At 44.3% G+C, this 14,237-nt stretch overlaps 1 protein-coding gene across 1 annotated transcript in view; it reads right to left on the bottom strand.

Annotated features, from left to right (window-relative positions):
• LOC138249368 (olfactory receptor 56A4-like) overlaps positions 1–14,237 on the bottom strand; it is a 78,744-nt gene that overhangs the window by 23,354 nt on the left and 41,153 nt on the right. The window contains exon 2 of the mRNA XM_069203327.1: positions 5,347–6,309. Coding sequence (XP_069059428.1) covers positions 5,347–6,309 — 963 coding nt within the window. The remainder of the gene's footprint in view (positions 1–5,346; positions 6,310–14,237) is intronic.

Below are 14,237 nucleotides of genomic sequence, written 5' to 3'. Positions count from 1 at the left end.
CTGTCCCTCCTGCACCCACTGGGTCTCCTGCAACTTGTCCAGTATCTGGCCCATCGTCTCCTGGGAATGATGGTATGCTCCCAGGATGTTGGTGAGTGCCTCCTGGAGAGTGGGTTCCCTGGGCCTGTCCTCCCCCTGTTGCACAGCAGTCCTCCCAGCTTTCCTGTTGTCCTGTGCCTCTGTCCCCTGAACCGTGTGCCCACTGCCACTGACCATAGGTCCCTGATCATCCTGTGTTTGTGGGGTGCCCTGGGGTCCCTGTAGTGGTGGACACACTACTGATTGACGTGTACTGGGGACAGAGGTATGGGCCTGGTGGGTGGGTACTGTGCTTGTGTTTCCTGAGTGGGGGAGGCTCTGTGGTGGTATGGGACTGTGCCAGGGTTACCAACCGTCCGAAGATCCCTAATGGGCCAGATTGGCCATCCAGATCCAGGGGTCCAGAGCTGCTGTCATCACTGTGGGCCTCTTCTGCGGGTGGGCTGGATGTTGCTGGCACCTCCTCTCCGGTGACGTTGGCTGGGGGGCCTGTGGGGATGTAAATGCGGTGTTATTGTTTCTGTGTGTGTCATCTTGTGCATGGGTGTGTTGCCCGCTATGATTGTTACTGCCCTGCCAGCTTTGCCTTGTGTGAGTAGTAATTTTGTGGGCTAGGTTATTCTCTCTAATGTGCATTCTTTAGTGATGGGTGTCCATGCAGGTCTATGATGGGTGTCTGTGCATTGGTGTGACATGCAGGGCTTGGTATTGGGGGAGTGAGTTGTGATGGTGGGTTACATGGGAGGTGGTGAAGTGATGGGAGTGAGGGTAAGGGTGGGGGTATGTGATGGCATGCAGGTAGGGGGGTGATAGTAATAGAGATTTGACTTACCAGAGTCCAGTCCTCCTGCTACTGCTGCCAGGCCCCCAAGATGCATGATTGCCAAGACTTGCTCCTCCCATGTTGTTAGTTGTGGGGGAGGAGGTGGGGGTCCACCACCAGTCCTCTGTACAGCTCTTTGGTGTCTTGCTGCTGTGGAACGCACCTTCAATCAATCAATCAAAAAATGTATAGAGCGCACTACTCAGTTTTGAGGGTCTCAAGGCGCTGGGGGGGATGAAAAGGGAGGGGGAGAGGGGCCAGGAGGGTCACTGTTCGAACAGCCATGTCTTGAGGCTCTTTCTGAAGAGCAGGAGGTCTTTGGTTTTGCAAAGGTTGGTGGGGAGGGAGTTCCAGGTTTTGGGGGCGAGGTAGGAGAAGTACCTGCCTCCTGTGGTGGTGCGTTGGATATGGGGGACTGTGGCTAGGGCGTGGTCGGCTGATCGGATGTTGCATGTGGGAGTGTGGAAGTTCACTCTTTCGTTGATGTAGGCTGGGCCAGGGTTGTGGAGGGATTTGTGAGCGTGGATGAGGATCTTGAATGTGATTCTCTTGTCTATGGGGAGCCAGTGAAGGGATTTGAGGTGTGGTGAGATATGTTCATGGCGGGGAGGCCTAGGACGAGGCGCGCAGCTGTGTTCTGGATTCTCTGGAGTTTGCGTTTGAGTGTGGTGCCGGCGTAGAGGGCGTTACCGTAGTCTAGTCTGCTGCTGATGAGTGCATGGGTAACTGTCTTTCTGGTCTCTGGGGGAATCCATTTGAAGGATTCACCTTCCCCTGTAGTTTGTTCCACCGCTTCCTGATGTCATCCCTTGTTCTGGGGTGCTGTCCCACGGCGTTGACCCTGTCCACGATTCTCCGCCATAGCTCCATCTTCCTAGCAATGTACTTCTGCTGCACCTGTGATCTGAATAGCTGTAGCTCTGTCCGTATGATTTCCTCCACCATGACCCTTAGCTCCTCCTCAGAGAACCTGGGGTGCCGTTGTGGTGCCATGGCTGTAGTGTGAGTGGTGTGGGTGAGGGTGTGCGGGGTGCTGTGTGGGGGTGTGTGATGTAAGGTGCGTGGATGGTGTACAGGTGATGGTGGTGTTTGTCTGTGGTCTTGTCTGTGGTCTTGATGTCTCTCTTGTGGCACTTGTTTGTAATGGTAAAGGGTTGTGGGTAGTGTGGGTGTGTGTTTTATAGTTGTGTGGGTGTGGTGTGTGTATGTGTGTCAGGTGTGTGTTATTCAAATTGTCCAATGTGGTGCTGTTTTTTATGTGTGTGTGTATTTTGAGCGCGGTGGTGTGTACCACCAATGGTTTAGCACCATTGAATGTCCGCTGCGGTGATACGTAGGTCATAATGCTGTGGACGTTGTTCTGTTGGCGTAACGGTGTGGGTTTTGCTACCGCCAGTTTATCACTGACCTTTGGGCTAGCGGACTTGTGTGTGTGGCTGTATAGTGACAGACTGCTATGTGTGAGTCATAATATGGGTGGCGGTAATCTGATGCGGTGGCGGTTATGTTGGCGGCAGTCAGCATGGCAGTAAGCGGTACTTACCGCCAATGTCATAATGAGGGCCTAAGTGCTGAAGACCTAATAAAAAAACACCTTATCACAAAGAATAACAGCAAGATTATTAACAAAATAAGCAAAATTAATTTCATGGGACCAGGATCTTGAGGACCTAAAACCAAACAACATGGTAACTGGGCTGTGAACCTGTACCCTGCAGGTTCTCTACGGGATAATCTCATCTTGCGCTTTCCAGTCCAAGTCAAGTATATTCTCTTGAGAATGCACCTTGGTCTAAGTCTCCTTAGGGGTAATTGGTATGGTCATAAGGAGGCTGAAGTTGTTATATGATGCAGATGGTGTTGCACAGTAGAAGAGCTCCCAATACATGTGATCTGTGTATGAGAAGCCCTCAAACCCTTGATGTGCTACTGGCTTTGGTCCATATTTCATATCCTAAAAGTGAAGACATGTTGGACGGCCACCCTAACCTGTTTACAAGGAGAATCATGCCAGTGTTCTGGGAATTTTGTAATGTTTATGAAAGCAGCAACAGGCAATCCAAAATGCCTATAATGGCCTTACTTGAGAACATTGGGCACCTTTGATCTTCTGGGACTGCACCCCATTGTGCTGTTTTCTCCCGGCAAGGTTCAACAAAGCACTGTCAGCCTTAAGCACTTTAGAACAGTAAACTGTGAACTTCATGACTAAGATTCTGTCTACGAATTAAGCATGGGGCACTTTTTGATTGCTCTGGTTTGCACTCTACTAGACTACATTTTACCTGTGTGGACCAATGAAGCACTTTGTGACTCAAGCACCTTAGAACTGCCCATTGCCAGGCAGCTCTTTCTAACCTGACCGTACTTAAATTATGCGGACTGATGTATCCAGTTCCAGTCATTTTTAGCCCTTTTTAGCCTCAAGCATCTAAGACTTGCATATTGCTAGACGCTATCATGAATGGCAGCTTGGGAATAGGGAGCCCAGTGGTATCACAAACTTGACACTCATTTTTTTTTTGAAATAGTGCTTTTCTGTCCTAGTGTTCATTTGTATGTACTGTTTTATGAATAGATGTTATGATTCTAATTGAACAACAATAAATTCCATGAAACTCATTCCCAGGTCTAGCACTAATGGTAAATCTTGAAATGTGCCAAAATCTGTAAACACACACTCTCCACCCATGGAACACCTTCCTGCTGCAGGGTAGCACAAGTCAGTGCTGCCTTGCATTACTCTAGATTTATCAAGCTTTGAAGGGCCACACAGATAAATCTCACTTAGGTTTTATATCACCCTTGTGCCCTCTTGATTGGCACACGGGTGATGCAAAACCTTGTTAAATATGGGCCATTATACATCGAAAAACCATTGTGGATGACACATTGGATATAATCTTTGCATCCTGAGTAATCACAAAAGAACCTAGAATGTACTTAGGCATTGAGGTCCAAACTCCTAACCACTACAGAAGTTGTTCATTAAGTTGTTGTGCTAGCTAAACCTCTCTGCCTGATCGTTCACCACAATGGACAGAACGTACCTTCCTTGGGATTTTGGAATCCCTGACTATTTTAGAGAAGCTTCGAAAAAGAGGGGGTTACTGAGTATCCTCTCACCTTGAAGACTATATGAGCTTTCTGACAGACATTGATATCATGAGAAAAACATAATTAGACTCACCTTTAAATTATTCGGAACAAGCACACTATCACCTAGTTTAGATGTCCAGGGCCCAACCCACCTTAGGATATACAATAAAGAAAACATGAATAGTAAATGAAGACACCTAATTGCTGACATGACAAAGGGCACAATACCAGTGATAAACATGCTGCCTATATACAGATCAGGCATCTAAGTGACTAACAGGCACTTTCATTATTCAGATGATGCTGAACTCCAAGTACATGCCAAACCAGCAGATATTCAGAAAATAGGGTGACAATGTTGCAAATAGCCAGTTACCATGTCCACATTCATATGTTGCCTGATGAAATAACAATCACCCATACATACATGGAACCTGACAGGCAGTATGCGTAATCTTACAACAGACATCAGATGGTGCTGGATATTTGTATTTGAATTTTAATTACAAACGTATGCTATGGTATTTCATACAAGATATGTTTTATTCTGCATTGTCATAGCTGGTGTTGTTATGCCAGTTGTGGTTTGACATGTTATATTATGTTTTTTTCTATGTTATATCATGTTGTCTTTGTGGTGCAGACAGCACAGTGAAATTCCTTACTTCCATTCTTCTTGCACTTGTCTGGCACTAGCTACTTTCTCTTACTTCAATTGAACCTTGGAACAGAAGGCATTAGAAAATAGGATTCAACCTTGATTGAAATGTGTTCCATTCTAGCTAAATTGTTGCAGCCATTGGTCCAAGGAACCACAGAGAATAAGAAGTTCATCTCCCAGGTAATAAAGAGCTGATGTGGCTTTCAGCTTAGAGTACCATCCAAAGTGTGTTGTGACGCTGCAGTAATCAAACTTCTGAGAGGTGAAATCACTTGGGTCTTCAGAATGACTAAAAACATGCAAATCATATTTTCTGGCCTCATACTTCTTTTCTATATCTTGAACTACTATTTGATTCTACTGTTTGGTGAGTTCACAACAGATGGTGCTTGCTGGTTAATTTCATCTTAACAATTAGATTGCTTGGAAAATTGATGCAAGGTAAGGACTATACACAATTAAACACCATGGAGACCCCTGATAGAAGATCAATTTTATTTCAACTCAAATATTCATCAACTTTATTTTAGTCATAGGTATGCATGGGTACAAGATCCTCACTTGAAATCAAAGGAATACTGTGCCAGGGAATGGCATATTACAGCAGAACTATGGGTAAAGTAAATATTTTTTCAATCAAAAGTGGTAGTTAGTTATCTAGCATCCTGCAGGGGGGTGCATTGGATTTCTCTAGTAGTTATTTAAAAACCTAGGCACCACATACACGGCTGAATTGCTTCCTGATGCCCTGGCTGATCTCTTTGTTTCTAACGCCATATACAACAGGATTCAAAGCTGGTGGTACTATGAGCAGGAGAACATTGAGCAGCACCACAGAGTAAATTGCATATTTATTGTCTGTGATGCGAGGAATAATTATGACTATTATAGAAGAATATGAAATTAAAATAATGATTAGATGGGAGCTGCAGGTTGCAAAAGCCTTTTTTAATGCTCCTTCTGTGTTGAGCTTCAAAACTGCATATAGGATCAGGCAATAGGACAGGAAGATCATTGCCACGTCTCCACCCAGAATGAAATTAGGAACAGTCATTTGGTATGTGCTGCTAATGCTTATATCATCACATGCAAGTCTTGTTACGGCCAAATTATTGCAATATGGAAACCTAATTATTTGGTCAGAGCAGTAATACAACCTGGCTGCAAGAAAGGGCACAGGTATTGCACCTAAAAAGGCCCTGCCAGTTGTTACAGCCATAAGGTTCACAACAAGTTTGTTGTTTAGAACTGATCTATACCTTAGAGGACTGCAGATGGCAATGTAACGGTCAAAAGCCATGGCAACAAGCATGCCTGACTCTGCAGCGAGTAGCATGTGGACAAAGAACATTTGAGTGAAGCATCCAGGTAGGCTAATTGATCTAGAGTCAAACAACAGGATGGCAAGGAGCTTGGGAGTGGTGATCATGCTTATTGGTAAGTCTGCAATAGAGAGGTAGCAGAGAAAGTAGCACATTGGCTCATGCAGATTCTGCTCTATGTATATGGTTATAACCAGAGTAACATTGGCCACCACAGCAAGAAGAAGGAGAAAAGCCAGAGGAATGGAGAGCCAGAGCTGCCAGGACCCAAACCCTGGAAAACCAATAAGGATGAACTCTGTGACTTGGTCCGCAGATATGTTCTTGATCAGTAAACGTTCTGTGTTCTGCATAATCTCAAAACCCTGAAAAATAAAAACAAACCTGAATATTCACATTTTATACCCATGACTACATTCAATAAAATTGACATTAAAATTTGATCACAGAGCAATTTCAACAATGGATTTTTAGCTTGTTAAATAAGAAGTCTGACATAGTACTGCACCAGTGATTCCAAATGCAATCTGCAAAACTTTAGCAAACATCATCGAGGTTTATTTGATCCTAAGGGGTATATTTACAGGCAGCTTGTGCTAGTGCGTCACTTTTTTGACCCATAAGCAGTGCATGCTGCGTCACTATGTCTACAAGGCCACTCAAAGCCACTTTGCGTGACTCTTTATTGCCTTGTAGTAATGGAGAAAGGCAACGTAGTGGAAGTTGCTCTGTTGCCTTACTCGGAAAAGTATTCCATGTGCATTGCAGTGGATTTTCCCATGCAACATCCATAGATTTTGATGCATTTCCAGATTTACAAGGATTTGTAAACCTGGGATTGCATCAAAAGCCTACACCTTCCCAGGGAAGGTGTAACGAAGAGAAATAACTTTATTTATCCTTGTTATTTCCTCCTTCTATGTCTGCTGCTTTCTGCAACTGCATTCTGCAGCACACATAAAATGAGGGGAATGCCGCCAGTGAGGCAGGCAGGTGTCCTTTCCTGCACAAAAACAATAATTCCTACAATGCAGACACTCTTGAACCATGGTGTAATGGTACCTGCGTTGCTGCATGGCAGCCAATTGAGCACCAGTGCAGTGGAAGAGAACAGGAATGTGCAGTATCTTATGGATACAACTCATTCCTGCACTTTTCTTTTGATGCAGGGCAGCACAGTCAGAAGCCATGTGTTGCTGCCCTTTACCAAAGTATTGCAAACATGGCCCTAAATTTGAAAAAGTAAACTATAAACAAATGCTTATAATATAGCTGTGGCGATATCAACAGCTGTAGAGAAGGGGGCTAGTGTGTGGGACGAAGAGAGGGAGTGGACAATTAGGCTGAGGAGGTAAGATTCGAAGAAATAAGTATGACGGCACGGAGAAATAAATGTTGCCGTAAGGTAGGTCAGTGTGTTAAAATCTTTTTTGCTGAAAACTCTGGGCTTCATCTAGAGTTTGGCAGATGGAGTAGTGTCAGGTAGAATGTTGTAGGAAATTTCATCTGGTTTTATAGCAGGGCTCCATATGCCAAATTTAGAGTTGACCACTGGCCCAGCTGTAATCTCTGTGCATTGAAAGGATCCACTCTCATGGTGTTTCCTTGAAATGTATAAAACTGTGAAGTATGTCCACTGTCAGATTTGATGACTCTTCACTTGGAATATTTTTGTTTTTTTAAAACAAGGGACCTGATAATGAGTTTGACGGTTGGCTTTGCGGTTGGCTTTTCATTTGGTTTGCCAACCGCCAGACCCATGGTGTAGAGACAGCCGTTGAGGTGGCGGTCTCCCCAACATCCCTATTACAACTTTCCCACTGAGCTGATGGGCAGGAACCAAGGTCATTGGAATATTCCCCTGGGTGTGGTAGTCATTATCAGGCCATGGCTGGGCATAGTTGGCAATGGGTGGGGACTGGTTTTTAGTAGAGGGGGACGGTTTTGTTACTCTGGACCAGTTTTGCAGCAGTGCTGCTATATCAGCCTTGAGTAATAAGAGAACAAAAGCATGAGTGCTTCGTCACCTCTCTGCCCCTCACCCCCACCTGGGGGCTGTTTTGGGATCGCAGTCCAGCCATGGTCATAATTGCCTTTCTCTTGTCCATCCACCCCTAATAGAGAGATTGATGAAATGTACTTCCTTCCAAAAGAGCCTCCATTGTCAAAATATTAATGGTCCTTCTGTCTCTAAATTAAGTGGTTTACAAAAATTTGGCAGTCAGGGTATTCCGTTTTGTTTGCAATAATTGCCCAGTCTGCCAAACGTTACAGTGTATAATTTGGAGATGCCAGGGTATAATGCTGCCTTGGAACACCTAGAGAAAGAGAGGTTTACATATTTGTGACCTGACTCAAAGTCTAAAAGCAGCCAATAAAATATATGTAAGCGGAAATGGGATGCGCTTACTTGCCTTCAAATAATTTATTGCTAGTTCTTTTAACGTATCTTCAAAGTATTGAACTCAGCTTTTACTGACTCTTCTTATTTTCAAATGCTGTCTTGGCCCTGCTGGATTTTTGATACTTGTTCTATGTTCATTCTGGTTCATGTTGTGCAGCTTTTGTTGCTTCTGATATTTTGATTCCCCCTCTCTCTCTGATCCATAGACACTACCATTTGTCTACTGATCAGTATGTTTGCATTCTTCTGCTGTCAGAAAAAAAGTCACTCACAGGTCCTGATCAGTGTGAGTAACAGCATTGTAACCTACAATGAACATTTTCATCTCCCTACCAAGTTGTTGAACATTACACACACCACTTGATCCCCTTGATCTGCAATGACTCAGGGGGGCTTCCTCATGTTTCAAGAAGTATGGCCCTCATTATTACATTGACAGTACTTACTGCCTACTGCCACAGTGACGGACGCCATCATAGAGCCACCGCGGCTACCATTCGTCCGCGATATTATGAGCACTGCCTGACTTCCACCTCAACAAAGGTGGAAATCCGGCAGTGCTCATGGTGGTGGACTATGGTAAGCTGCTACCACCAGCACCACCATGCCAGTGGAACGTCGCCAGCCATATTATGTCCAGTAATACAACCTGGCGGTGTTCTGCTGGCATGGCACTGCTGGCAGTAGCAGTGCCCCTTCCCGTTCCCTGCATGTGTGCCTGCATGTCAGTGTGATTGTGTTAGAATGTGCGTGAGCATGTCTGGAAGTATGCGTGAATGAATACGTGTATGTCAGTGTGTGAATGAATGCGTGTATGTCTAAGTGAATGGATGTATGCCTGGTGTATGCGGGTGTCTGTGTACATGTATGCAGTGAGGGGGTGTGGTGTGAGGGGTGGTGTGACTGTAGTAGGGGTTGGGGAGGGGGAGTGATGTGTGTGTGTGTGGCTGTGGGGGTGGGGTCAGTTGTGTGGTGTGTGTGTATGGGGGGTATGTGACTGGATCTGAGGGGGAGGGGTGAGTCTGGATGGAAGTGGGGTCGAAAGTGTTAGGTGAGTGTTGGGGGATGGGGGAGCCACCTACCGGTAACAGGGAAGGAATTCTCTGTCACCGGTAGGGCTTACTGCCCATAATGTCATGGTCAGTACTATGACAGTTGCCGGGCTGGAGATAGATATCTCTGGCCTGGGGGTTCATATCCCCATGGCGGTATGAGTGGAGAAGTGGCAGGTTGGCTGCAGCCAACCCACCAATCTCATAACGTGGCGGTATGCATCGCCAGCCTGTGGGCGGTGATACCACCACATTAACCCTGGAGGTCAAAAGACTGCCAGGGTTAGAATGAGGCCCTGTGTGTCTGTTTTTTCACTGAGTTTGGTTTCCTGACATCTTCCCTATATAATGCTACACCAGACAAAAAAAATCTTGACTCCTCATTTTCAATCATGATCAGCTATCCCTGTTACTGTTTTATGCCTGATATTATGGCTGATGAGCCTCTCCAAACGACCATGTAGTTATTTCTACAATTATTGCACCTGCCTATGTCAATATCAGTTGTCATTTACACTGCCATTCTTCCTATGTGTTGGTGACTTCCTCCCCCAAAGTATGCCTATCAGAAATGGAGCAAAGGATCCCAGAGTATAGGAAGGTTTGTGGTCCCCCTGCAGCACCAAGCCAATTCCACCTGCAATGACATACCGTGTGTTAGTTTTAATTGTGGTTCCATATTCTACTTCTCTTGTTTGTACAGTGCATTTGCAAGTCTGTAAATTAGCACAGGTGCAAGAATGAGAGTATTGTTTACAAAATTGTTCCCAAGGTAGCACTTTTTGAGCTGAAGAAGCACTTTGTTGAGGGGCAGCAGATGTCCTTTCCCATCTGACCTACTTTCAAATATTGGATGTGGTAAGTTTAGATTAAACTCAGATGATTCATATTTGTTGAGGGTTGAAAACAAAATTATGGATGCATAAATAAGAACTCCCAACTAGAATCTCTACCAGAATTGATTGAATGAGCCCTGACAAATGAACGCTTTGTTTAAGAGAGAAATACAGAAAAAAAAGTAAAAACTAGCAAGTTCTAAGTATTATCCCCAGTTTAGAATAATACTCCCCAGTTGAACCTCCATCAATACCTTTATCTAAAGAAACACCAGTGAAAATTGATTCCCTTTATGACCCGCTCTCAAAAGATGTTTGATGATTGGCATTTAGTGCAGTCTTCAAATTCATTGTGGACTGATGCAGTGTTTCTTTTAAATGTGGGATGGGACAATTCACCCTGGCCTCAGTGCATGTGATTTGATCCCTAAACCATGTTGAATCAGCTACCCTCTAATTGACATATTTAAATTCCCTATACACTTGTAATATATAGTATGCCATATGCATCTGGCATGGGAAGCTAACTTCCACCATACACTAGTGTGGTGAGGCAAACATGGCAGCAGTTAAAAAAATAATCCTGGCTTGTCAAACTAAACTCTTTTGGCAGTCTAAACCTTCCATTAAAATATTAATAATTCCACCTAGTATATCTTATGTTCAGCTGTTTAAAAAAGTGGTATGTATAAAGATGATAGATGATTTAATCATGGCTTTATGGTGAATAGCACCTAAAAGCTATATTCATTATGGCAAGGCTAGCTGATCTTCAGATAAGAAACAACTAGAAATATCATTTGTGTTTCAATGTAATATTTATTAAAAGCTTGATTCTCTGGTGATGTTGGATTTCTAATGTATATTAAGAAAGAATTGCTTTTTGAAAGTCACCTTTTCTATGCCTACGTCCTCTAAAGGCTAATTTGCATTAGCCTCAAACTGCAGCCCTCTGAGTGCTAAAGCTCTGAATGTGGTGGGAAAACTGCTTCTAGAAACTAAAGCCTGGTACGGGAGTTGTTTTGGTTTCTCTAGCAGGACGAGCATTTGGGCAGGGCCCATGAACTTAACTATCTTCAAACTTGATCCCCCTGTAGCAAGAAGATGTCATATCACACCTGGGCACACCATTATCTTTGTCCACCTAATGAGGATGGCTCCATCCCTGTGGAGGGATGCTGCCCCAGAACTGATTTCAAGTGACCACAGAGAAGGGCTGGATCATTTCTCAGGCTACACCTCTGGAGTGATCAAACAGGCTCTGCAAATGGGGAGAAGGATTTCTCCAACTTGCACTTAGTCAGAGAGGGCTACCAGTGGATTGTTTGAATATAGGGAACCATGAGTCACCTCCACCCACACACTTGTGAAAGTAATAAATATGGCATTCCTAGTACCCTCCTCAAAATACTCTGTGCTAAACTTATCAGCTATAGCATGGTCTTTCCCCAAATATTTTGACCTTATCCTCCTATTTTTCTGAATTTATTTTTCCTGGCATTAGTACTATGTGCACTTTAATACTTCTAACACTGCTAAAGTGCTTCTGTTCACTTTTTAAAACACAGTTACATTATCTGACACCTGATTGGCATATCTAATTTGCTATTAGGTCCCCAGTAAGGTGGTATAACACATACCCAGGGCCAGTAAATTAACTTCTAACAGTGGGCCTACAGACACTGTTGTCCACCTACCTAAGGAGCCCTAAACATGTGTCACAGGTCTGCCACTGCAGCCTGACTTTGGTTTTAGACTGCCAATGTGACTTAGCAAAATAGCCCCCTTCTCAAGCCTTAAAATCTGTTATTATACTTAAGCCAGCCCGAAGGTAGACCCTAGGTAGCTCAAAAGGCAGGGTGCTTTGTAATGAAAGGTTAGGGAAAATACTTTTAAGTTTTAAATGACCTGCTAGTGAAACACTCCGAGGTAAATTTTTCACTACTATGAGTCTTACCTCTCCCATAGGATAACATAGAATTGCCTTGATACTTTTAATAAGTGATACCTTTTGGTTGGAAGCAGTTGAACTTTTCATGTTTAGTGTATCAGAAAGTGTAATTTAAGTCTCACAGATTTTAAGGTACAACTTAGAAAATACCACTTTTAGAAAGTTGGCATTTTTCTGCCCTAGCTATGTGGTTCCAACAGCCTGTTCCTGGGTCACATGACTTGGTTTAGTTGGCAGTTGAACTTTGTTTATTTCTTCCAGACAGCCACACAATAAAGGGATCAAGTGTGCCTGGATGGGCCATGACTGACAGGATTTTGCATGCAACCATCATGGAGCCAGGGCAGTGGAGGTAAGAAACTTCAAGCACTTCAAAGAGAATTCTTTTGAAATATCTAATATTTCAAAGAAGGTGTCACATATAAAAATAGGACCCTCAGAGCCACTCATCACTTCACTTTGTGGACTGTGGAATGACTCTCAAAAGACTGCCTGCTGATGTGGCTTGCTGTGCACTTCAGAAGACAGCCTTGCTGCACCTAGAAGAACTGCTTTGCTGCCTGTGGCCTGACATGAACCCTCGCGGACATTCCCTGCTGCTTCAACACTGCTTCATTCTTTGAACCCAGGACTACCAGAGTGACTCTATGTGCTACTTGGCTGGCCTCCTGATCAGAGGCTTAGTGACAGAAAAGGTTCCATCCATCTTGAACTCATACCTATACTCAGGCTGAGTTACTCCTACACATTAAACTCCCCTTTTATTTCACATGGTGGTAGTGTTAAATGTGTCCAGATAGCAGTAATCTAAACTGTGAAACTTAAAAGATGCTTAAAACTGCTCTGAAAGCAGAGGAGACTGAGATCAACCTGATTTTCTATCCACTCAAGATGCATTGCCGGTAAGCCTGACTTGGAAGCAGCTCCTGCTATGTTCAGTCCTGCAGCAGCAAATCCTGTTTAGCAGTCCTTCACTAAAGGTGTATCTGGCCTCATGAAAGTCTCATCTGCAACAGCCTCCAGGCAAGTCTGCTGGAGATTTTCAACTTCCAAAAAAGAGACTAAGGGCCTGATTACAAGCTTGGTGGTCTGGGAGCCTCCATGGCGGCAGGTGTGGTCCGACTGCTGCCATGTTGCCAGTCTGACTGCCCAATTATGAAGTTTGCAGTCTACTGGAATAGAGACTGCTGGAATCCCGCGGACACTTCCAGAATGTTTTAATCGCCTTAACTGTGGCTGGGGAAAAGGAGTTGTCAGAGGGCGGTACAGACAATGAGACCGTCGTGCACATTACAAAGTGCTTTACAGTCGAGCCAACTGTGGTGGGGAGATTGCCTGCTTTGAGGTGTCAGAGCCCCTGCACCTCATGCAGTCACCATCACTACCTCAATTCAGGAAGGACCTTAGAACCTGGCTCTTCAACTGAAGCTCAGAGGACAAGGCCCCTTAGTGCCTTAGGCCACTTACAGGTGAGTAGTTGCGCTCTTTAAACCCTGAGTTGATTTGATTCGATAAGTGCGTGTTGCATTGACTGGACATGGCATATCGGCCTGGACCCCAGCAATGGAACGGTACATGCACTGAGTAGATTTAGACATGTGTCATGCATATGTGTACATTCTGGACAAAATGTACACATCGGTATCGACACAAATGTAAAAATATTCCTTTTATTGCTGACAGAGGTCCCTGCAAGTCCACGACTATCAGGAAGACTGCTGTGGTCCCAGCAGTAACATTGTAGTAAGGCATGCAGGAAGTTGTTTACTCAGAGGTCTTTATTGATACCTCTGGTTTGGCTGTCTGGCAGCCTGACCACCAAACTCATAATCAAGCCCTAAGTTTGAACAAGAAAATCTTCACTGTGACTTCATCCAGCAGCTCCCTGTTGATGAAGCCTCCTCCTTGGACACCGCTGGCAGTCTTTCCACATTCAACTTTCCCTTCTCAGGCAACTTTTTGCTGGAATTTCTTCTAAGTCAGAAAGTAAGTGCAGACTGGGCCAAGTCCACTTTTTGTATTTGATCTTCAATTTTAAAATATATAACTT

Source organism: Pleurodeles waltl, chromosome 8 (genome assembly GCF_031143425.1).
Source record: "Pleurodeles waltl isolate 20211129_DDA chromosome 8, aPleWal1.hap1.20221129, whole genome shotgun sequence".
NCBI lineage: Eukaryota > Metazoa > Chordata > Amphibia > Caudata > Salamandridae > Pleurodeles > Pleurodeles waltl.
The sequence above is the reverse complement of the archived record's forward strand: the minus strand, read 5'-3'. Positions and strand labels throughout refer to the sequence as shown.